The sequence below is a fragment of the Mesocricetus auratus genome, unplaced genomic scaffold (assembly GCF_017639785.1).
Source record: "Mesocricetus auratus isolate SY011 unplaced genomic scaffold, BCM_Maur_2.0 Super-Scaffold_100003, whole genome shotgun sequence".
Taxonomy (NCBI): domain Eukaryota; kingdom Metazoa; phylum Chordata; class Mammalia; order Rodentia; family Cricetidae; genus Mesocricetus; species Mesocricetus auratus.
This window is the reverse complement of record NW_024429188.1, coordinates 77,040,134-77,063,691: the sequence shown is the minus strand read 5'-3', so window position 1 is coordinate 77,063,691 and position 23,558 is coordinate 77,040,134. Positions and strand designations below refer to the sequence as shown.

Here is a 23,558-nt window from a genome sequence, read left to right as displayed (position 1 = left end):
CTTAAACCCTGAAAAGAACTCATCCCGGTAGACTCTATTTTCTTTATTTCAGGAGGAGAAAGTGAGAATCACAATTGTTAAGTCTCACTTGAGGCCACCTCACTTATAGGTTCCAGACTCAGGACTGACACTCTGATAACTGGTCCTATAGGAGAAGTATTTCCCACTCTGCATTACATCCTACTGTCTTCATCCTTGAGGAGTCCCTTTCTTTCCCTCTCATTCTCTTTCAACCTGTCTCTCTCCCCACCTCAGGGTCTCACTCTGTTGTCCACACTGACCTAGAACTATGTAGCTAAAGTTGACCTCAAACTCCCAGTGATCATTCTGCCTCAGCCTCCCAGCACTTGGGATGCAGGAACCAATATGCCCATTTCCTCTTAGCATCTTTTTTATGAGGGCTGACACGAGAAAGCAGAATGTTCATTTCCTTGCTTGACTTCAGTTGGGAACCATGTGTCAGACAATCCAAACTTTTCATGTCCTAGGCATGTTCACAAGTAGCCAGGAAAGCACCAAGGATGTTGATTTGGGAAGTTACAAATAAAATCCAAGGACTGGGCAATTTTGTGTATACAAAGTCTTCAAGAAGGATAGAACTGACATGTATGTGTGCAAGGCTGCCATTCAGTTGGGATGTGCTAATTTGGCCATACTGGTCATCAGATATTTAGGTATTCTTTCGCATTAGTTGGTAAGTAGCTGCTTGCCTAAGTTTCCTGGGTGCTGCTTGACCTCTTCCCTGAGAAAATTTTACAAATGTAAACCAGATAAAGGGTTAACATTTGGCTCAACTAGGATGCTTCCAAGATTGGTTGGTTCCTAAAGATTTTGACTACTATACCACCTGTGCATGTGCCTACCTACTTCTGTGCTCCTAGGATTTGGAGGGAACAGAGCCAAGAACTAGAATGTGAGCTACCCAAGGGCAGGAGTCATGCCTGTTTTACAAACAGCTGTATTTCCAGCCTATATAATTGACCAAAATAGCAGGCACTTGATATATGCTCCATGAATGAGTTGAATGAGTTAGAAGCTCTCATCATGGTTAGTGAGGCAATTCTGTTTGAAAGATAGGCATAATCAGCCAGGTTTTAAAGGAAATGAATGTTATTAGAAGAGGCATCAAGCAACACAAAGAGAACAACCAGAAGTGCAATAAGAACTAAGAAATGTGCAAGGAGGAGAAGGAAAGCAGCCTGGCCATTACAAAGAGGCCATGAGATGAAGAAGCTGTGGCATCAGATGCGGGTGGAATGGGAGGGAGGAAGGTTAGGATGGATATGGGGAAAATGTTAGATTCTCATTCTGCATATCAGTCTGGTAATTTGAGTTTAGGTTGTTTAGATGGCTGGAACCTGGGCTTCCTTCCTCCAACCAGTATTTATTAACACCTCTCCTGTGCCAGATGCTGTTCCAGGTGTTTGGGATACAGCAGTAAGAAAACATAGTCTCCACCCTTTCAAGGTGATAGTCTAATGAGGGACACAGATAACAAAAATATTAACATAGTGTTTCAAGGGAAGGTAAGATGATAAAGCCACTCTGGAAAAACAATCTGGCAGTTATTTAAACTAAACACATACTTACTATATGACCCAGAAATCACACTCCTGAGCATTTATCCCAGAGGAGTGAGTTCTTATGGCTCACAAGGAACACAAATGTTTATAGAAGCTTTATTCATAATAGCCCCAAATTAGATGCAACCCAGAGGCCCTTCAATGGTGGATGATTAACTAAACTGGTGCATTCACACCATGGGATACTATTCTACAATAACGGCAAGAAAATATTGCTACACACATTTTGAATGAATCTCAAGGGCAATATGCTGAGTGAAACAGAGCTAAGTCCCAATGGTTTCATGAGATATTACGCCATATTGTTCCATTTTCATAGTATTGTTGAAATAATACAGAGATGGAGAACAGATTAGTGGTTAACAGGAATTTCAGATGGAGTGGGAGGAGAGGGTGTATCTATATAAGGGCATCATACGAGATCTTTTTTATGGTAAATTTTCCCAGTGTTTTGATTGTATTGGTGGATGTATACCATTGATAAATTGACATGATTCTGTATATATGTATAGGATCAGTGCTATAATCCTGGAAAAAGTTAAGTGTGTTTATGCTTTTTGAAGTAGGATTTTTCTATGTAGCTTATGGGTGATGGCTATTATTGGCAGTTAACTTGACTGAAATTGGAATTTATGAACTAAAACCCAAGCAGGTGATTATACCTGTGAGGGATTTTTTTCTTAATTATATCATTTAAAGTGGGAAGAGCCACTTTTTTTGTTTTTGTTTTTCAAGACAGAGTTTCTCTGTGGCTTTGGAGACTGACCTGAACTAGCTCTTGTAGACCAGGCTGGTCTCGAACTCAGAGATACTCCTGCCTCTGCCTCTTGAGTGCAGGGATTAAAGGTGTGTGCCACGAACACCTGGCTGGGAAGAGTCACATTTAATCTGGATCTTTTCAGATGGCAAGGTGCAGCTTTCATTTAGATCTTTTGGGGTGGGAAGATCCACCTTTAATCTGGGCCTGCTGGTAGCCTGTATAAAGGACACGGAAGAAGGAAGCTTGCTCTTTGCTTCCTGGCTCTCGCCTTGCTAGCAAGTCCGTTCCTTCACTGGTATTGGAGCCTACTTTGAGCCTCCAGCATATAGTGAAGACCAGCTGAGACATCCAGCCTTGTGGACTGAACTGAAGTTTTGTTCTATAAGTTCTGTTCCTCTAGAGAACTCTGACTAATACCTCATGCAGTTTTCCTATCACTCAAATTTTCTTGCCTCAACTTTTGAAGGGCTGGGATTATAGGCATGAGACATTGCTCTGATTTCCTGATTTTGATATTACATTCTATAGTTATAGAAAATGTAATCATTAGTAACAACAGGCTATATAAAGTACATGATGTCTCTCTACTAAATTTGCAACACTCTGTGACTACAATTAACTCAAAAGAAAATGACATAAAATATAGTATTTGTGTCAGGCAGTGGTGGTGCACACCTTTAATTCCAGCACTTGGGAGGCAGAGGCAGGCGGATCTTTGTTAGTTTGAGGCTAGCCTGGTCTACAGAGTGAGTTCCAGAATGGTCAAGGATACGAAGCAAAGCCCATCTCAAAAAATCAAAATCAAAACAAAAACATGTTTGCAACTAGCAGAAAAAGTAAATGAAAGGATTACTAAAGATACTCTGCTATACTTATAGACTGGAGTGAGTCTACCATAATCATCATCAGAGAGGCTTCATCCAGCAACTGATGGGAGCAAATGCACAGACCCACAGTCAAACATTAGGCAGGACTCCGGGAGTCCTGCAGAGGAGAGAGAGGAAGGATCAGAGGAACCAGAGGGTCAGGGACACCACAAGAACATGGCATTTAGAATCAATTGGCAGGAACTCATGCGGGCTCACAGAGATCAGGGAGTCTGTAGGGGTCTTACCTAGGTTCTCTGCATATATGTTATGGCTGAGTAGCTTGATTTTTTGTGGAACTCCTAACAGTGGGAGTAGGAACAGGAGCTGTTGCTGACTCTTTGGCCTGTTCTTGGGACCTTTTTCCTCCTACTGGATTGCCTTGCCCAACCTTAATATGAGGGGAGGTCTTATTGTAACTTGATATTCCATTTTTGGTTGATATCCCTGGGAGGCCTGCTCTTTTTCTGAAGGAAAAGGGGAGTGGATCGTGGGGAGAGGGTGTGTGTGTGTGTGTGTGTGTGTGTGTTGGGGGACTGTGAAGAGTAGAGGGGAAATTGTTGTTAGGATGTAGTATATAAGAGATATAAAAGAAAAGTCAGCACAACAAATAGTGTTTGAGCTTTGAGGAAAAATTAAGCAGTAGCCAGAGATAATGATGGGTAGATGTTGTCTTTAGAAAGGGTAGTCAAGAAAAGCAACTGGAGAAAGGTGACATTTAAAAAGACCAGATTAACAGAGTACCCCACAATGTATCTCTGATCAGAGTAGCAAATTCTTTTTACTAGTGGGGGCAGGGAGAGTGGACACAGAGTCTCATGTAACCCAGGTTGGCCTGGAGCACACTATGGAGCTGAGACTGCCTTTCAACTGATCCTCCTGCCTCTGCCTTCTGAGCTCTGGAATTGCAGGTGTGGACTGCCATGCCTGGATCAGCAGAGTGAATTCTAACCTTACAAAATGCATGCCTTGAGGGTAGAACTAGTTGTTGTTTTCAGTATAGGACAGGTAGAGATTGACTGTCTCTGGCTCACATTGAGCAAGGTGGGAAAGGACTATTCATAGCACCCACAGAGTGCCAGGACTTGTCTTCTCAGAGGTAGAGATATGCGAATACCTAAGGCTTGTTTGTCTTGCATATTGTGCATGTTGTAGTGTGTGTGTTATGTGTATATATGCAAGTGTGTGTTCACATGTATGTGTAACCCTGAAAAGAGCTCCATGGAGCAAGATAGCTGGTTTCTGGTTCGATGTGAACCATGCTTCTTGACTTGCGAGCCTTGGCTTGCACCAGTGCTCCATTTCTGGCTTTACATGCAAACATGTCTCTCATTGAAAAATAGTTCCCTGTCTGCGTCTGGTGCCTGGGAAATCCTGTGCTTTCTCAAGGCCCAACTTTGGTTCAGTCTCCTTCAGTGGAGTGAGCCATCAGTACTGGGGTACAAGGAAGTTTCATGACATTAGGAAAGGACAGATGGGCTGGAGGTGGAGTGGGGGACTGAAGTTTTACACATGGAAGTTTTGCATCTGGGTTTGTGGTTTAAGTTAAGGTTACAGTAAGGATATATGCTAATAATGGATGCTGACAGACTCCAATGACTAGGAGAAGGAAATTGGAGATTTCCCCTCTAATAGCAGTTGTGTTGATTATTATGATAATGCATGTTTGGCAACGTTGTCCAGCTCCAAACCCCAATTTACAGATCAAAGAATACATTAGAAAAGGGGATTCACCCAAGCTCACACATACACTGAATGTATTAGGAGAAAAATCAAGCTCTGCTCCAACTGTGTCTCACTATGTAATTCTGGATGGCCTGGAACTCTCTATATATACTAGGGTGCCTTAGAAATCATAGAGATCCACCTTCCTCTGCCTTCCAAGTGCTGGGGTTAAAGGTGCGAGCCAGCCCATCTGGTATAACTTCATTTCTCAATTAAGTAATTGAATGGTGCTAGGAGTCAAACCCATGACGCTGAGCATGCTAGACAGGTACTTTATCCCAGCCATTCCAGAAATTTTTACCTAAAATGCTTCAAACATAGTCCTAGGTATCACACACCACAAATCATTTAGTCTTTATGTGGATAAGTAGAAGAAGCACCCACTACCTGGCAGAACTTTACGGGAGATGGTCACATTCAGGTGGAGCATAGTAAGCCCATGGTGGAAGACAGACTCTAAGCTGAGGTAGGGGGGCAATTTAACTTGGTAAAGTGAGGACATATTACAGCACTGCATAGCTCTTCAAAATCTTCAGCCCTGGATATGGCCGTAGATATCATTTTTAAGTTTACTCCCAAATCTGTGCCTCTCAGGTCTGTTCTACTTTCTTATCCCTCTTCCTTCCTAGGTCTCTGATCCCTTTTCTATCCTTCCTAGGTCTCTGATCCATTTTCTATCCTAAGCTGCCACTTTCCAAGATGGAGTCATCTCTTCTTAGACAGGAGGCAGGATGAAGGGCATATGGCAGAGAGGCTCACTCACCTGATGAGTGTGCAGAACTGTAAGAACGATGGATTCCTTAGCACTCCTACAGAGAAAAGAGGGAACAGGAGAGCAGTATATCATGCACTAGGTATTCATCTAATACAAGAAGCAACACCAGAATGTTCCCCTGGGTTGCATTTCCAGTATATGGATTAGGACAGAGGGTAATCTGAGGATCTGCATGGATGCCTTGACTCCCATCATTTGTGGAAGTTGACACGAAACCATCCATATTGGTTCACACGGGCGCTCAGCAATGGTATTAGCATTACCTCTGGGCTTGCCATTTTTCAGGTTTTCTTTTCACAGTCCTTCTTACATTCTCTGCAGAAATCACTAAACGTTAGGTACGATTTTATCTGTTGACTAGAAAATTCTCAAGGAAAACTACAGGCCTGAATTATAGACGTTAAAGGGCACACAGCCAGAGAGTCCCGGGAACCATGTACAATGATTATTGGCAATTTGGTTTTTAAGCAAGAAGAGAAACTCAAAGGAAAAACCCAAAGGAGGTTATTTGGTCATTGTGACTCATATTCAGCCGATTTGTTTTAATTGAGGGACCAAGAAATGAGAGCCAAGGAGCAACAGATGGAAGCCCGGAATCTCCAGATAGCAAATATTCAAAAGGAGGAAGAATTTAAAACTGTTCCAACAAGAATTGTGCCAACGATCAAAGAGGTTGTGGGCTAGGAAAATTCTCTAGCAGCAATACACAATCTTTTAAAAATAACTGGGTGGAATGGGAATAGTTTTCCCTGAAGGAGTTTTCCCTCTCCTTGTTGACCTTTTCCAGATGTTTATAGGGACAAAGGCATCCAAGGAGAGCCATGGCGGGTCTGACACCACAGACCTATAATTCTAGCACTCAGGTGGCTGAGGCAGGAAGATGAGTTTGAGACCAGCCTGGACTATATAGCAAGACTCTGTCTCAAATACTACCACCACTACCATCTCCTCCACCACCACCATCAGCAGAAACAATATCAAAGCTACCTTGATTTTAGTGATTCACTTTTGACTAAGACTCCTGCCTAAGGACTTTTAATGAATATTTCCTACCTTTGTTGAGGCAAAGTCCATTGACCAATCAGCTCCAAGATCTGGTAAGTTGCCAGAGCAAAGAATTGTATTATAGGGAGAATCTTCAGGGAGCAGTTTCTCTTTAATGGGGGAAGGGACATATAGCCACCCACTGCAGTCCTTGCCACTTTCCCCCATTCCATTATGAAGAAAGCTAGTTTTTACAATGACTTACAGGGCTCTCCACAATCTGGATTTATCTTCTATAATGTTCCCTCCATTTATCTTACCAGATTCTCGGAGCATCTCCCCTGTTTCTCCTTCAAAAAGGGAAGACAGTGCTGTCTTAAGGGCCTTTACACTAGTTCTTCTTTCTCCAATGTATTTACCTCTTTAAGTCTTTCTTCACATGTCACCTTCTCAATTAAGCCAGTACTGCGTATTGTTTTTAAAGCTGCATTTTACACCATTGGGCCCAGCAATCTGACCTTCTTTACCCTATATACTTTCTATTCTTAAATCTTTATTTACTTCTTGCCTGTGGTACGTATAATTACTCACCCCACCCACTGTTTGCAGTGTTTCTTTTTATTATATTGCAAATGCTAATAAGCCAAGAAGTTTTGTGTCTTATTGACTGTTGTATCTTCAATGCCTAAAGTAGTGTCTGGTGCATAGCAGACAATAATACATATGAATTGAATGAATGGATGATGGACGAACTATTAGCACCTGAGTTATCAAAAGAGTAAGGTTTGTTTTGACACCAAAGGAGCTCCGGAATCCCTCACAAAATTGGACTACTTTGTTCTAGGGTGCAAAAGACATCCACTAGGAGCAAAGGAGGACTTCTTGGGGGCATAACTGAAAGAACCCCAGCATATACTGATGGGGTTAAAGGGAGTTCTCCCTATACTGGTGTGCTTGCGGAGGGTGAAGGGCACAGTATGACGAGTAGGGCAATGCAATGGACAGCTGAATTGAAGAAGAGACAAACAAAAGTCATTAGAGACCAGAGACATTGGGCTTCAGGGGGAGTACGGCAAAGATCTACTCTGAACTTTAGGCCAGAGCATTCCTATACCTCTCAAGCAGATAGGAGAGTGCTGTACAACACACAAAATGCCAAGTGTGCCTCTAAAAGCCAGGGAGTGTTTCTGGGAAAAGGCAGGCTTTGCGGAGTTCCAGAAAGATGAATAGAAGGAGAACCCTCTGAACCAAGTGCAGTAGAAGGAGACAAAAGCAATGATGGAGGCAGATTACACGAGGCAGAAGGAGTGAGCGAGCGAGCAAGCTAGAGAGATAAAGAGAGAGCAGAGAGACAGAGAGTCCCCCAGACTGAGGTTAGCTCACTGAATTTAGCCTTCACTTCTATCCTGTCATTTTTTCAAGACAACTATGCAAAGGTGTGAGCATGTGATGTGAGGACAAGGTCTGTGTGTGTGTGTGTGTGTGTGTGTGTGTGCGCGCGCGCTTGTGCTTTTGCTTGTACCGTGCTTATCTCAGAGTGTTCTTTTAATGGCATATTGGATTCTCATTACTCACTTGATCTGTCCCACTGCACAGTAACTCCAAAACTCCAAAGGCCTTGGATGCAGAGACACATTGGGGAGGACAGACGTGAGGTTGGAGTAGGATGGCTTTTCTTTTGGTCAGCTCACGTTACCGGCAGAGTATGTGAGGCCTATGGTGACCCTTACTGGATGATACCCACAGTTCTAGGTGGCCAGGAGCCCTGGCTAGAGCTGATATGCCTGGGAAGGTTTCTCTCTAGGGCCTTGAATAGTGGTAGGTAGCCCTTTGTCACTGCTGGGACAGGGGTGGGGACAAGGCTCAACTCCTGTCAAGGCCCCAGAGGCCCCTGTTACCTGATGAGTTCTATGAACCTCTCCCTGGAGGCTTCACTCACGTCCTCCTCATTAATAGCCACAATCTGGTCACCAGCCAGGAGCTTGTCCTCAGAGGGGCCCCCTGCAGAGGAGAGGAGAGAGGTGTGAGGGCTCAGAGGTATTGCCAGGAAAAGTGCAAGTCTGGGCAAAAGTCACATTGCTTGATGGAGTCAAGCTAGGAGAGAGAGAGAGAGAGAGAGAGAGAGAGAGAGAGAGAGAGAGAGAGAGAGAGAGAGAGAGAGAGAAAGACAGACAGACAGAGAGAGAGAGAGAGAGAGAGAGAGAGAGAGAGAACACTGCAGATGATGCAGACTAAGGCATGGTGACAGAGGTGCTTGTTGTTCTAGCTCAGGCTTCTCCCCATGGAGGACAGAGGAACGAAGAGAGAATGGAATAGAGTCTCTTTAACAGAGCATGGCATAGGAGCAAAAGGCCCCAAGCTCAGATGTGGTTGTAAGTGTCTGTCTGGGTTGGTTCTAAAGAGGAACAGAGACTTCTGTCTCATTTGAGGGGTTTACTTAGGCAAAATGAATGGCTTCCGGGTACAATTGACAAGAGCAGGGGAAGGAATCTTCTCACCTGAATACTATTCGTATTTATTCTGGAATTGTTTGGACATTCATAAGCTTGGAGATAGGGGGATGGATTTTAAGACTTAAAGGGTTAAAAATTTTCCAACACTAAGAGATGCTATCCCCTACAAATGTGTAAACAAAGAACAGGTTCCAGGGGCAGCAGGAAATCTCTAATGGTGAAGTTAAGAACTGATCTGTGGAAAAGCTACATGCCTTGGTTGAGGCAAAAGGTGGGGCTGACAGAGAGGTGCCACAGGCAGTGTTGCCTCTGCTTTCTAGGAAGGTTCCTTCCTTCCTTTCTTCCTTCCTTCCTTCCTTTCTTCCTTCCTTCCTGCCTTCCTTCCTTCTTCCCTTCTGTCTTTTTTCTTGAGAAAAGCTTTCCAGAGACAGACACAGTAAGAAATCAGATTCAGCATGACTCAAAGCCTAAAGAAAAGCTAAATGGTATATCCCACTCTCAAACTGGCCTTAATTATTGTTTGTGCACATTTTAAAAAGGCCAGATCCCAACTTTTCTCTCCACAAAGAACTGTGCTAAACATATACATCACAAATATGTCACTGATGGCACAGGCCTGTAATCTCAACTGCTAGGGAGGCTAAGACAGGAAGATCTGAAGTTCAAGGGTGCTGGGACTACTAAGTAAGTTCAAGGCTAGTCTGGGAAACTTAGCAAGACTCTGTGTCAAGATAAAAAGTAAAGACAGTTGAGAGGTGAGATTTTTATGACCCAGCATACATGGGGTTCAATCCCAAGTGCAAAAATGAAGTCACTCAAGTGTATCTCAATGGCGCTGGTGCCTGGGACTCATGTGCAGAGGACACCTAAGCCAGCACAACCAACAGGAGTCACCAATGGAACAGCAATGACATTTGCTAGGCCATACCTCATGACAGCTCAGTGATTTCAGGAATTGTGGGCATGGGACTGACAATCATACACTTTGCAGCCACGAAGAGCTGGGCTCTAATCTTTCAGATGCAATTTACCATGCGACCTTGAGTGAGACTTCTAATGTCTCCCAGTCACTTATCTGTTAACTGAGAAAATGACAGTGCCTATACATCATAAGAATGGTGGGAAGATAAATGAGATGAGGAATGCATAGTATTTAAAATAGCTGACTAATCCAGGTAGAGTGACCCACTCCAGTGACCCTTGTGCTTGGGAAGTGGAGGCAAGAGGATCCGGAGTTGAAGGTCAGTCATAACTGCACGGTGACTTAAAGATCAACTTAGACTGTATAAGATACTGTCTCAGAAACAAAAAATACAAATGAGCTGACTGCTGTCGGTAAGAACTGAATAAATGATGTCTATTGGAGCTTCCAAGGAGCAATTTCTTCCATTTGTTTTATTACTTCTATTTCTGTCAAAAACAACTGTCTTTGGCTAGGGATGTAGCTCACCTGGTAGAGTGCTTGCTTGGCATACGCTCAGCCATGGGCTGACTCCCCAGAAACAAATAAACTGGATGTGTTGGTGCACACCTATAATCCAAACATTAGAGAGCCCAAGGCAGGACAATTACTAAATCCAAGGCTAGTCTGGACTACATAGCTGATATCAGGCTAGCCAGGGCTACACAAGGCCCTGGATCTAAAATAAAAAATAAAAAAGTCAACAAAATGAAAATAACAGTCTCTTAGGCGGAGGCTACTTTACTTACTTCCCTTCCTTCTTCCCTCTCTCCCTAGCTTGTAGTGGAAGAGGTCCTTGTAGAACTCAACTTCCTTCTTGGGCCTTAGTGGTGATACTGATCTGCCGTTTGCACAAATGGTGTGTGGAACTTCAGAGCCATGTCTGACCCTATATAGGATACTTCATCTTTCTTTCTGGCCTCATATGGGAGCAAATATCCTCTGCATCTAGTAGCCAAATGGATTAGCCCATTTTTTACAGGGAAGGGCCTGTCAGCTCCTAGCTTGTTGTGGCTCTATCATGGGACTTCTCTTTCTTTTTAAAATTTATTTATTTTTATTTTATGCGCATTGGTGTTTTGCCGTGGGTGCATGGGTATCAGGTCTTCTGGAACTGGAATTACAGACAGTTGTGAGTTGCCATGTGGGTCTTCTGGAAGAGCAGTCAGTGATCTTAACCACAGAGCCATCTCTCCAGCCCCAGGACTTTTCTTTTATTCCTTCACCTCCCTCTGCTTTAGGAAAGAGATGGAGTGGGGGGTGGTTTCTTACCAGTCTTCTGTTTGTTAAAATAGGGGTTCTTGGTGGTCTATGTTTATACCAAGTTTCGCCTATTTTTTCTTCCCAAGACAAATTTGGTTTCTGATCAGAAGACAGAACTCTTTTGCCAAACTGTATGACTGACTCAGGAGCCTTAGGTTATCTGTAAACTCCTGTATTGAATTTTGTTTGCTTGTGCCCTCTAGTTGAAGAGAGCTTACAGAATTTTTTTCTCTTTTCCTTTGAGGATAGCGAAATTCATCAAATTTCTGCAAGACCAGTTCGTACTCTGCTGCTCCTTTTGACTGAGTGAGAAACCGTTGTAAACATCTCAAGCCTCAGGCCTAGCAAATGAGGAATAAAGCCCTTTCCTGTCAATGCACAACGAATTCAAGCACAACAGTGTGGTGGCTCTACTTCATTTACAATGGCAGGGTTTCATATTTGGGGGCTGAGGGCTGTTCCCTTTTCCTATTCCATGTGGCCCTTTTCAAGTCCAACTTGCCCCTCACCAACTCAGACAGGCACTGGGCAATCTCTTGTGTGACTGCTTCCTAGTTTACCTACCCTGCTATGCCTCAGTTTCCTCATTGGTAAAATGGGAGTGGTGCCTCTTACTCTGTTGGCTTTGTTGTGAGAACTAAACAAAGAGAAATAAAGGAAACAGGAGATGGTTCATCAATAGGAGCTTTTGCTACTGCCAGTCTGGCCTTGAGACGGTCCATCCTGCTTTCCTTTTCATCCTACCAGCAGTCTCAATCCCAATTCTGGTCTTCACTAGCTCATCTAGCTCATGAATAGTCTCCAAGGCCTGGAGAGCAGATTCTGTGTGTGTGTGTGTGTGTGTGTGTGTGTGTGTGTGTGTGTGTGTGTGTGTGTGTGTCAGAGAGAGAGAGAGAGAGAGAGAGAGAGAGAGAGAGAGAGAGAGAGAGAGAGAGAGAGAGATGCAAGTATGGACACATGGATGCCATTGTGCATGTGCAGATGTCAAAGGATTCTTTCCTTCCATATTTATGTGGATTCCAGAGATCAAACTTAGGTTATCAGGCCTGCACAGCAAGTGCTTTTATTCACTTGGCCATTTCTCTGGCCCCTAGATTCTTGAGGACAGAAGCTGTGTCTTGCGGTTCCCTGCAACACTGCTGGCCTTAGAGTAGGCATTCTATAAATACTCGTTGAATTAAATTGAATGGTACTTTCTCAGCCAAGGTATGATGTATCTCCTATGCATGTTCTGTGCAAAGGGAATGTTTTCCCCCCAAATCCTCTTAACTGCAGTCTCTGTCTCAGGCAACAAGCCACCTAGATGGCTTGTTATCAGTTGACAAATCTTTACCCAAGCTTGGTAAATTACTTAGAAGCTCTGCTCTCTGGGAAGATACTGAGGTACTGGTGACAAAAGCCAGGGAGGGTTACCTACCTGGCCTCACAGATCGAACCACCACAGGCCTCTCACTGCCGGCCACGAAGCCAAAGCCATATATAGGGTCTCGGTGAATGGTCACTTGTCGCAGTGTCTCTGCTGGCAGCTGTACACATTCCATATCATTTGCGCTCTCTTCCTGCATCACATGACTGGGGGAAGGGGAAGATAGGAGCAAAACAAGATGCAAAGGGAACTAAGCCTCAAAGCCAGCTGGGAGGGACATCAATTACGGTTCTGGCTATGATACCTGGGAGACCACAGCTTAATTTCCTTCATGCTTTGGGACCAGCCGAAGCTATGACTGTCTCGTAGTTCATCCTGGAATAAGAGTGAGCTAGGCGGAGAAGCCACTTGTCTTCAGGAGAAACTGGCAACATGGGAATTGCAAGTCACACTCATTCTCTATGATGATGGGACTCTAGAAGAAGCCTACATGCAAATATACTGTTCTGAGGTTAACGAATGGGTATCACCTATCTTAATTAGCTATTAACTCCCTAAAGGAAACTAACCCCCCAGGGAACAGGCCACAAAAGCACGCAAATAAGTGGGAAAGGAAATGTGAAGTCATTCCAGAAAGAGGAACATCTTGGCGAAGTCCTTGTGCAATTTTAAGCTTTAATGTCTATTAGGTGATATATAAAAAGGAACTATTTAGGTGGCATATATAAACAAGCGTGCTAGTGTTCAGGACCATTACTTTACACAATTGTACATAATGCCAACTTGTTTCACTTAATGGGACAGCTGGAAAATGGCTCCTGTGGGCCAGAAGGGGAGCATCTTCTTGAGACTGCTGACAGACCTGAAACTTAGTCAAGGCTGGGGAAGAGGAAACACTTCCCTTACACCTGGGGGACATTCCACGTTCTTCTCTCCATGTCAACTGCTTAATCTCCTAAAGGTCAGCAGTTACACAGCGCTGTATAAAGCTTCTACACTGAGGGCCAAGGGTGATACATATTTCAGGCAGATAGGCCCAGTTGTAGCATTTGTGTGGCGGGGGTTAAGGAAAGTGGAGTTTGTGGGGGCACTGGGTGCCAGGGATAAAGAAGGTAGCAAAACAGGGAATGGTGGTCTAGAAGGGCAAAGCAGGCAGAGATGGAAGAGAGAGGACCAGAGCCAAGGGATTCAGAATTTTAGCAACTGGATTTGGCTCCCCTACACCCTCAGGCTTTCAGGTATAGCAGATGAGTCTAGGTTCCTTACCTCTGTCTAGCTATTCTCTAAAACTACAGTTCTAGCAAGAGCTCTTTGAAACAGATGACTAGGAGTTAATTAACAAACTAGTACAAGGTTTGTTAAAGATGTGGGAGGCTTTGACTCTACGAGAGTGATGCAATTGTTGACTAGCTAAGGATTCCAAATACTTCAGTGGCAGGTGGGTTCAAGCAGCTAGGTTGTTTATCAGGAACCCAACTAATTAGAGCTGAGCTTTAGACGATTTGGGGGGAGGTGAGATTTGGAGTAATTATACGAAAGATAAATGATAGTCCAGCAAAGACCCCGCAGCTATCTCCATCATGCCAGACCAGGCCTGATACGAATCAGCCACATGTACTCCAGCTGTATCCAATGTGGCCTGGAGACTGTCTTTCATCCTTTAGGGGGGTGGAAAGGGATGCTAGTATAGGCCAAGTCTCTATAAGGCAAATTTAGAAGCTGGCTCCCTCCTGGCTTCCTACCCTAGTAAGACAAATGAACACTTCCTAACTGAAGGGCATGAAGCAACTGGAAGGTGACTTGGCTGTTGCCCCGAATAGGTATTTTGGGGGTGCAGGGTATCTTTGAGGGTGACTTGAGGTGCTTTTCTGAATTCTGTTTCTGCTGGCAGGTACAAGTTTAGTCTCGAAGGGAGAGAGAGCGTTGTCTTGGCCTCAGCCTTGAGTTGCTACTCAATTGAGCCTTTGTTTCTGCCACCTAGTCTCAAAGACAATAAGAAGCCTCTTCCTGGGATGCCATAAACTGGTTGCTGATGTGGGCATCCATTGGGGCACGGTGGATGCTTGAGAATCTATTGTGCCGCACATGCACAGTTCCAGGCACAGGGAGGAAAGAGGCTGCCGGTATACCATGGGTATCCTGGCCTGGCCTGTACTCAGCCTTCCATCTCCACTACGTAACACTCCAGATTTGCCCTCCCTTTTCTTTTTGTGACGCTGGGGACACTTGGGCCTTCAGTGGGCCTTGGGGAATCACCATTACTGATTCAGTCATTGTTGGAGCCAGAACAAGCAACAAGCCTTTTGTGTCATGCTTTGCTTTATTTTCCTGACTCACATCAGTCAATCAATGAGTATTTATTGAGTACCTACTCAGGCAGTCCAGAGCCCCTAAGGGCACTGAAAAGCTCTAGGTCTCTGGCTATGAAGAGCTACCAGTCTAGCTGAAGAGAAAAGATAGCGGTCCAGGGCACACAGAAATTAGAGTGGGATTGAGACTAAGCCAACCTTGTATATCCAGAGGAAAGGGTGGAGAAGCTGGAGAGCGTGCCACGGTGGGTGTGGGAATGGTTCTGGTGGGCCAGGAGAAGACACACTGTACAGAGAGATGAGAACCCAAGCTCTGTCTCACACGGGGCCCAGCTATTCTCCACCATAAAAGGCATGTCTCTGGGTGTAGCTGAATCACATTTTGTTCCTCATTAGGCTTGTTTCTAAGCTGGACTAGTTGTCCTTGGCTGGATCCTTCTCAATTGTACAAGCATCTATGCCTCACCGTGCCTAGGTATTCCCGCATGGCTTGGGTCAGGGGAGAAACATCTATTAACAGACCCAGGAGGCCATTTTATAGTCGAATGGAAGGTCTTCCTTCCCTCCCGAGGTCTGCATCCTTCAGTGTCTGCGGCCCAGTCCCTCTGAAATTTGCTAACTGTCTGGAGACTTAGGAATGACACCGAAGGCAAGCCGTGATAGATGAGAGGAGCTCAGCGATCCAGGGGCCACGTGACTGCCTTCCTGGGGAAACTAGGCAATTTGACTTTGAAAGACGTTTAGCTTCTGGTCTCTCCAAACAGGCTAACCCTGAACAAATTATGACGGAGCCAAAGTTCATGAGCCCCCCATTGCTTTATTTCCAGCACCGGCTATTTTCTTCTGTTGTTTGCCTTTAAGCATAGAACACCTTCATTTAGTCCCTTTTTCCACACGGTGTCTCTGAAGTATCTGCTCATCCTACATCAGGGTAGCCTTCTTCATTCAGTGATCCACAAAAAAGTTCTAGCCTTTTCCTTCTGCCTCATAGTAACAACCCTTCAGGTCCAGGTACTTCTTTGCCTATTGACACCTATTATGGCATTTGAGAAAACGTACTTTTACATCCATTATCTCTGCACAGCTGCTATCTGTCCTGCCAAAGAGACGAGGTGACTGCTCCTCCTCCAGCCCTCAAGGTAGGAGCAGACACCCACAGAGATTGAGCACATCCGTGATCCAACTGAGCTAAATCTCCTTGGCAAACCCCAAAATCCCAGCATCATCGCTACATACTTTCAGAGTCCTGGACCCCTGACCACCCAGAATTTCCACTTCAAGCTGAATTCAACCCTGTGAATAGTAACATGTCATGTCCTGGCCAGGCCTGGATGCTCAGAGCACATTATAATTAACGGGTCTCTGATCCTGGTCACTTTGTGGTGTTTGGAGAATGAGATGAGATCATGGTTATGGAAGAGAAGCACTCTGAAGGTTAAGCATATCATACGAATGTAGAGGTGACAATATTACAGGTAGCATTATTCAAGGTGACCAGAGGAACAGAGAAAGGGAGCCAAAAATGAACCTTCACCCAAAGTCACACAGCTTTGGGGTCTTCCATACCCTTTCTTTTCTTTTTAAGAGACAGATCCACACTCTTCTCCTTTGTTAGCTGGGTGGCCCATTTCCTGGCCCAAACTATCAGACAATCTGACTCCATCTGAATGCTTTGATTCTGCTGTGGACCATTCTGACCTCCATCACTGGCCAAAGAGAAACCAGGAGCTGGATTTCACGTTAACAACTGTTGCTAGGCAGGATGCGGCTAAAGACAGATGAACTGACAGGGCAATGAAATGGTTCTAAGCTAATGCTCTATCTTTTTGTGCTTTGGGGGCAGGAGAACTAAAATGTTGCAGTTACATTTCCGGGCATTGGCTTTTAGTTCTCCATCCCTCCTTGCCTTTGGCTCTTTTTTTTCTTTACATTTGGTTGGCTCCTTGGGGAGTCTTGTCATTCTCCTTGAAACTGGCAGGATTTGGAGCCATGTGGCGCCAATTAGCCCTCTGATTCCAGTAACTGGAGCCTGACTCTCCTGGAAACTCCAAAGATCCAGCACAGCAGGCAAGCAGCTGAGTACCTATGAGATGCCATGGACTCCAGGTGGCAGTAACGGGAGCCCCATCTCCAGAGCTCTGAAATAGCTCCTCTGGGTGTAAAATTCTTTCCCCTTGTAAAGGTGCCCTCACCTCTCATTTCAGCTAGCTGCTTCTTACTGTGTAGTGCTGCTCAAATTTTAATGTGCACATGGGTCATATGGGGGTATTGCCAAATTATTCTGAGGCAGCAGGTCTGTAGTCAGCTCTGACATTCAGACTTATTCCAGGGTGATGCCACTGCTGACTATAATTGGGATGCAAGGACATTATCCTTAGACAATGGGAGAACCACAGTCAGATGGGAGGACTGAAGTGCTTTTACTCTGTTTTGTTGTACCACTGACAGTTCCAGTTAAAACACAACTGTTGCCAGGGGTTGTGGCACAAATGTGTAATCCCAGGAGTTGGGAAAAAGAGACAGGAAGATCATGAGTTCAAGGTCATTCTCAGCTACAGAGGCCAGCCTAGTCTGCATGAGACCTTGTTTCAAAAATACTAAAAACCAGTCAGCAGAAAAAAAAACATTATCATCTATCATGGAAACGTTAATTTTTGTAAACAAAGCTCTGGATGGCTGAATCAGATATATCTGAGGAATGAATATGGAGAGCTCAAAACATTTATGAAATGAGACAGGCAAGGTCACATTGGGGCAAGGAGAGAAAAGATACAGATCAATTTGGCCCTACTGAAGAATTGGTCATCCCAATGGAGACATCTGGGAGTCAGGTAGCTAGATACTGAAAGGAAGGATACTGGAAAGTGAATTAGGTGTTTATTGAGGACTTACCATGCTCCAGGGTCTATTCACACGTTACCCTCCTCCATCTTATGGCAACCTCCTGAGCTAGGCAGTACTATGACTATTTTACAGATAAGGAAACAGATTTGACAAAAGAGATCACACAACCTGCTGAAGAATATACATTTATAAGCTATGTGGAACTACAGCATGGCCCAGGTCTGCCAATTACTCTGTGAATTTTGCCAAGAACCTACGAACCTAGCAGATTATAAAAATGTCATGAGGTCAGCTCAGTAGACTGTTCCTTCCAAAGTGAACCAACTGAGGGCTGTTTTAGTGCCATCTTTAAGAGCAGCTGCCTTTGAAGCCACCACATCAGTAAACGACATCATGGATGCTGGGCACAGAACTGACCTCCTCTTATTCATGGAGGACATATTCTAAGACAACCCTCCCATCCAAGGTTACCTTAAATCAGAGATAATACCAAATTCTCTATATACTGTGGTAATTTTCCTGTACATACATCCGTATGATAAAGTTTAATTTAATGAGTGAGGCACAGGAAAAGATTAACAATGATAAAAGAGAAAATGGGTTTATTGGTGCACATCTGTAATCCTAGTATTCCAGAGGTTAAGGCGACAGGATTAGGAGTTTGTGGCCAGCATGGCTACATAATAAGTTTCAGGCCAACCTGAGGTATATAGTGAGAGTCCTGACTAAAAAGAAAGAAAAAAAATGAGACTGACTATAACCATGTACTTGTGGTGGTTTGAATGAGAATGGCCCCCCACAAGCTCATCTATTTGAATTCTTGGTCTTCAGTTGATGAGACCGTTTGGAGAATGATTAGGAGGTGTGGCCTTGTTGAAGGAGGTTTGCCACTGGGGTGGGTTCTGAGGTTTCAAAAGCCCTTGCCAGACCCAGTCTCTCTCTCTCTGCCTCCAATTTGAGGACTGGATGTGAGCTCTCAGCTACTGCTCCAGTACCATGCCTGCCTGCCTGCTGCCATGCTTCCTGCCATGGTGGTCATGGTCTCGCCCTCTGAAACTGTAGGCAAGTCCTCAATTAAATGCATTCTTTCATATGTTGCCTTTCTCATGGTGTCTTTTCACAGCCGCAGAGCAGTAACTAAGAGAGTACTATAATAAAAACTATTTTGAAGGTATGAATTGTTTACTTTTGGAGTTTTTTGCTTGGTGTTGTTGGGCTCTGGTTGAAGGAAGGTAACTAAAACTGCAGAAAGTGAGGCCGTTGGCTGAGAGGAGTTTACTGTGATGACCTGTCCATGATCTAATGCCACCCTTCTCCTCCCTTTATTTTGTGGCCCGTGGAGCTCCTAGTCAACAGCACACTCTCTTGCACTCTTAATTACTCTTCTGAAAGTGCCTGTCATCTTTCCAACCGGAGACGGTTATTCCTTGAGGCTAGCTCTTTCCCACCTGTCCTGTTGCTGTGTAAGTGGGCAGGCAATGAAGACAGCAACTCCCTTCCATTGACGGCTGGGAGTTTTATCTCAGATGAAGAGGGTGAGGAAAAGCTCAGAAGTTTGCTGTCTTTCTTATGTGCCCTTTCCCTGTCTGTCTCCTTGTTAGGAATCTGTCTCACTCCTAGTCCCTCATTTTGAACTGGAAGCTGCTTGTTTTTTTCTAAATTGGTTTTGTTTCTCTCTCTCTCTGAAATCTCAGTCATTCAGGCTCTACAGGGGATGTACGCCCTCCGTACCAACCAGTGCCATCTCTAGGCCATTAGTTCTTTCTTCTGAGGAACCTGCCTGTTGCCAGCCTTCCTCCCTTTCCAGTGTTACCTGTAGCTTTTCTATGTAGACCCCAAGGTCACAGAAGACTTTTATTCCTAATCATATGTGATCCTCCCTCCACTCCTTTTCAAAATAAATCTCGGTAAAATATACATAACATAAAATTTACAACCTCAGCCATTTTTACTTGTACAATTACTTCTGTGACATCCAAATCACTTGCATTGTTTTGCAACTCTCACAACCATCCATCTCCAGAAAGCTTTCCTCTTCACCAACAGAAACTTACGTGATTAGCATATTTCAGAGAGGACAATGTCTTCAGGGTTCATCCATATTGTCGCCTGTGTCAGCACCTCCTTCTTCTTAAGGCTCAATCATATTCTATGTGTGTGCCACATTTATTCATCTGTTGATGGACACTGATTGTTCCCAAAATTTGGTTACTTCAAATAATGCTGCTATGAATACAGATGTAGAACTATCTATCTGCTGGATCCCTGATTTCACTTTTCGGGGGATTATACCCATCCTTTGTTTCTTCTAAAGACTCATGCCTCCAGGGTTTGGTTGCTGCTTGGAAAGCAATTGGATTCCAAGAACCTGAGTCAACCAATGGATTGATCACTTGATGGATATATAATGTGATGGTGTTATTGGGAGGTGGGAGAAAGTGGGAGGTGGAGGCCTAGTTTGGATGAGTAAAGGTTACTAGAGGGACACTCTGGAGAGATGTAATCTTGTCCCTTTTTGTTTCTTTTTTTTGTTTGTTTCCTGGCTGCCATGATGTGTGCAGCTTTCCTTTGTCATGCCCTTCCTCCATGGTGTTTCTGCTAAAGTTAATGGGATCAGGTAATTGTATACTGAAATCTGTGTTACCATGATCCAAAACAAATTCATCCCCCTTTAAAATTATTTCTCTGAAGCATTTGGTACAGCAATGGAAAACTGCCTAATCCAGCTCAGAAATGGTATTCCCAGATACTATGAGAACTCTATAATTAGTTTTGTTTAGGAATGGGCACAATGTTTCCTACAATGGCTACACCACTTCCCCCTAGCTAAGACTTATTTTCTGTTTATTGTTTTGTTTTCATAATAGCTGTGAAATGGTGGGCCCACTCCTAATTTTCATATCACTATTGGTGAATTCAGTATCAATAAGGTGACAGGGAAGCCACTGAAGACAGCTTCTTTCACTGAACTCACTTCGTTGTTGTACCTAGACACTATCAGATATTATAATAACTCCCTAATCCCCAGTGCTAATACTCCACTACATACCATGCTCTCTACTATACTTTCAATTTTCTTCCAAAGGAATTCCATTGCAGGAGCCACCAGAATGCATGATGATCACCTATTCGCTTCCCACATTGCCTGGAAATCTTCTCTATTTCCTCCTGAGCCAACTTACCATCCACTGCCTCTCAAATACCAAATTGCTCTGCTTATTCACCACTTTTCTCCTTCAAGTTCTTTCTTAGCTTCAAGTCCTCTCTTCTCCAGATTGTAAGTCTTGGTCTTCCATTATGGTTATTTTCAAACACCTTCAACTCTCTTCTTTCTCTGTCAGGATTGCCCACTAAAACCTCACCCTTGAGAATGCAACTACATGTAGTCTTTGCAGTAGTTGGAGGAAGCGTCACACTGACTATACAGCTGGGTAGCTAGCTGGCTTTCATGCTAAGCTAATGATCTCCAAACTAGTGCACATTTTTACTGATGGATGGCCACTACTTTCTCACTCTCTAATATACCTATTTCATAGCTCTTCTTCTTTTCTCAGTCTTCTCATCAGCTCAATTTGAAACTTCAACATGTCTCAGCTGATGAGGCTAAAAAAGCAGAAATTATTAGAGAGATTATCCCCATCTCGCTACCATTAAATGCATACACCAATGCATGTATACAACTTTACCTTGGTAAAGTGGCGAACTCTTTTTTTTCTTCTATCAATGGCAAACCTTGTCCCTTATAATCTGGTACTAATCTCTCTCACCGTATCAAGCATTTTGTTCCTTTGGGTATCCACTCTCTTCCTTAAACTATCTATTTTCAAAATCATGCTGCCATGTTGATAAAACTGTCTATCCTTATGAAAACAAACCGAACCCATCTCCTACTACACAATATCTTTACTGATTCATTTCCTGCTCCCTTTCAAAGAAAAAATTCCTCAAAACAAAAGCAAAAACTTCCACACATACTTTCTCATCTCATTGTTTTCCTCCTTGATCACTTATCATCTGACTTTCACATCTTTCACCCCACATTTGCTCTTTTAAGGGACCCTCTGTCTTCCATAGACATCCATCTCCCAGTTCTGCTCTTACATCACCTCTCACCAAATGTAGACAAAGATGGCCACTCTTTCCCTCCAGAAATACTCTCCTGCTTGGTTTCTGTAAATAGCTCCCGATTATCCTTCTACTTCCCTGGTTACTTTTCCATAGTGTCTTTTCATGGGTTTCTTTCTTTCATCAGCACTAGATATTAGAGGTCTTTGACTACTTGGTTTGCATTCCTCCATTCTCTCTTTTCTCCTTCCTGAGTTGATGCCATGCAGTACCCTGACTTTAGCTACAACCAACATGTAGATACTGTCTCCAAACTTACATTCTACTCACTCTTCTTCAGGAGCTCCCAAACTCTCAGACTTTGACATTTCTATTTTTATATCTCTCAGGAATCTCAAACTTAACATGGCTGAAACTGAACTCTTGATTTCTTTTTCCCTCTAAAACCTCATTCAACATTCTTCATCTCAGTACATGGCACTGAGTCAAGCTGAAAGCCTGAATCCTTCTTGAAGCCTGTCTTTTCTCCTTCATCACTGACATCCAATTTCTCAGTAAGTATTGTCAGCTGTCACTTCAAAAGACATCCAGAATCTGTGCAATTCCCTCCATCTCTATGGCTGTCACTGATGCAAGCCACCATCACTTCTCCTGTGGATTGCTGCAGCTGCCTCCTTATTAGCCTTCTGATATCACTGCTGTCCCCTTCTAAATTTGGCATTTACAGGTGTTGAAATAGCCGAGACCAGAGCTAGTCATTCCCTTGTTTAAAACCTTGCAGGCATTCTCCAAGGCTGGTAAACAGTACCGAAACTTATTTTCCATGGCTTGCATGTCCTCTGTGATCTCCCCAATCCTATTCTTATTACTGACTATTACAATATGGCCATATCACTTACCTTTGAGTTTCTCATCATACCAAACAAGTTCTTTGCCATCTCAAGGCCAGTCCACTTGGTATTATATTTTCCTGGAAACCTCTTTCCCTATTTTCCACATGGCTGATCTTTTATTCTTTATGTCCGTGCTTAAATATAACTCCCTCACAAAAGACTTTCCTGGAAACTGTCCTATTATTCTGGCCTGTTATTTCCTTCATGAGACTCATCACACTTTGTAATTATGTATTTTGTGGATATTTTGCTATAAACCCTATGAGTTGGGACTGTGTCTCTTTTGTTTAACAGTATACCTATTATGGTGTTTGGCAAATAGTTGGTGTTGTTTTCCAAGTGAACCAATGTATAAGTGAGTAGAAAAAGTTTTGAGGCACACATAATAGAGGTCTCTGGCCATTCCATGCAATTCATTGTCAACTGGTTACTGGCTGTGGTTTACCCCATGAAAGTCAGATTCATAGATCGTGATCGTATTGGTTAGTCTCTAGTTCTATAATAGATGCTTGAAAAAAAAACAACTTAAAAAGAGGAAGACCTATTTTTTTTTCCGTCCATGATTTTGCAGGTTTCAGTGCATACTCACATGGTATCCCATTCGTTTGTGGAAATTTCTTTCTTCATTCTTCACATGGATGTTCTTTTATCTTATAGGTCTCTGCTTAAATATCACCTCTTCACAAAGGCCTTTCCTAGAAACTCAATCCT

At 43.6% G+C, this 23,558-nt stretch overlaps 1 protein-coding gene across 5 annotated transcripts in view; it reads right to left on the bottom strand.

The window, feature by feature from the left end:
* Positions 1–23,558, bottom strand: part of Frmpd3 (FERM and PDZ domain containing 3) — a 146,032-nt gene that overhangs the window by 57,910 nt on the left and 64,564 nt on the right. Inside the window, exons 2-4 of one of the 5 annotated variants that reach the window (XM_013118206.3) lie at positions 12,788–12,942; positions 8,592–8,694; positions 5,698–5,743 (exon numbers count right to left, since the gene is read on the bottom strand). The exons of 1 other annotated variant lie outside the window; for it this stretch is intronic. In XM_013118206.3, the coding sequence (XP_012973660.1) occupies positions 5,698–5,743; positions 8,592–8,694; positions 12,788–12,935 (297 nt within the window). In that variant the 5' untranslated portion in view covers positions 12,936–12,942. Of the gene's footprint in view, positions 1–5,697; positions 5,744–8,591; positions 8,695–12,787; positions 12,943–23,558 lie in introns of those variants that run through there. 3 more of the 5 variants (XM_040744459.1, XM_040744458.1, XM_040744460.1) reach the window with 3 other exon arrangements.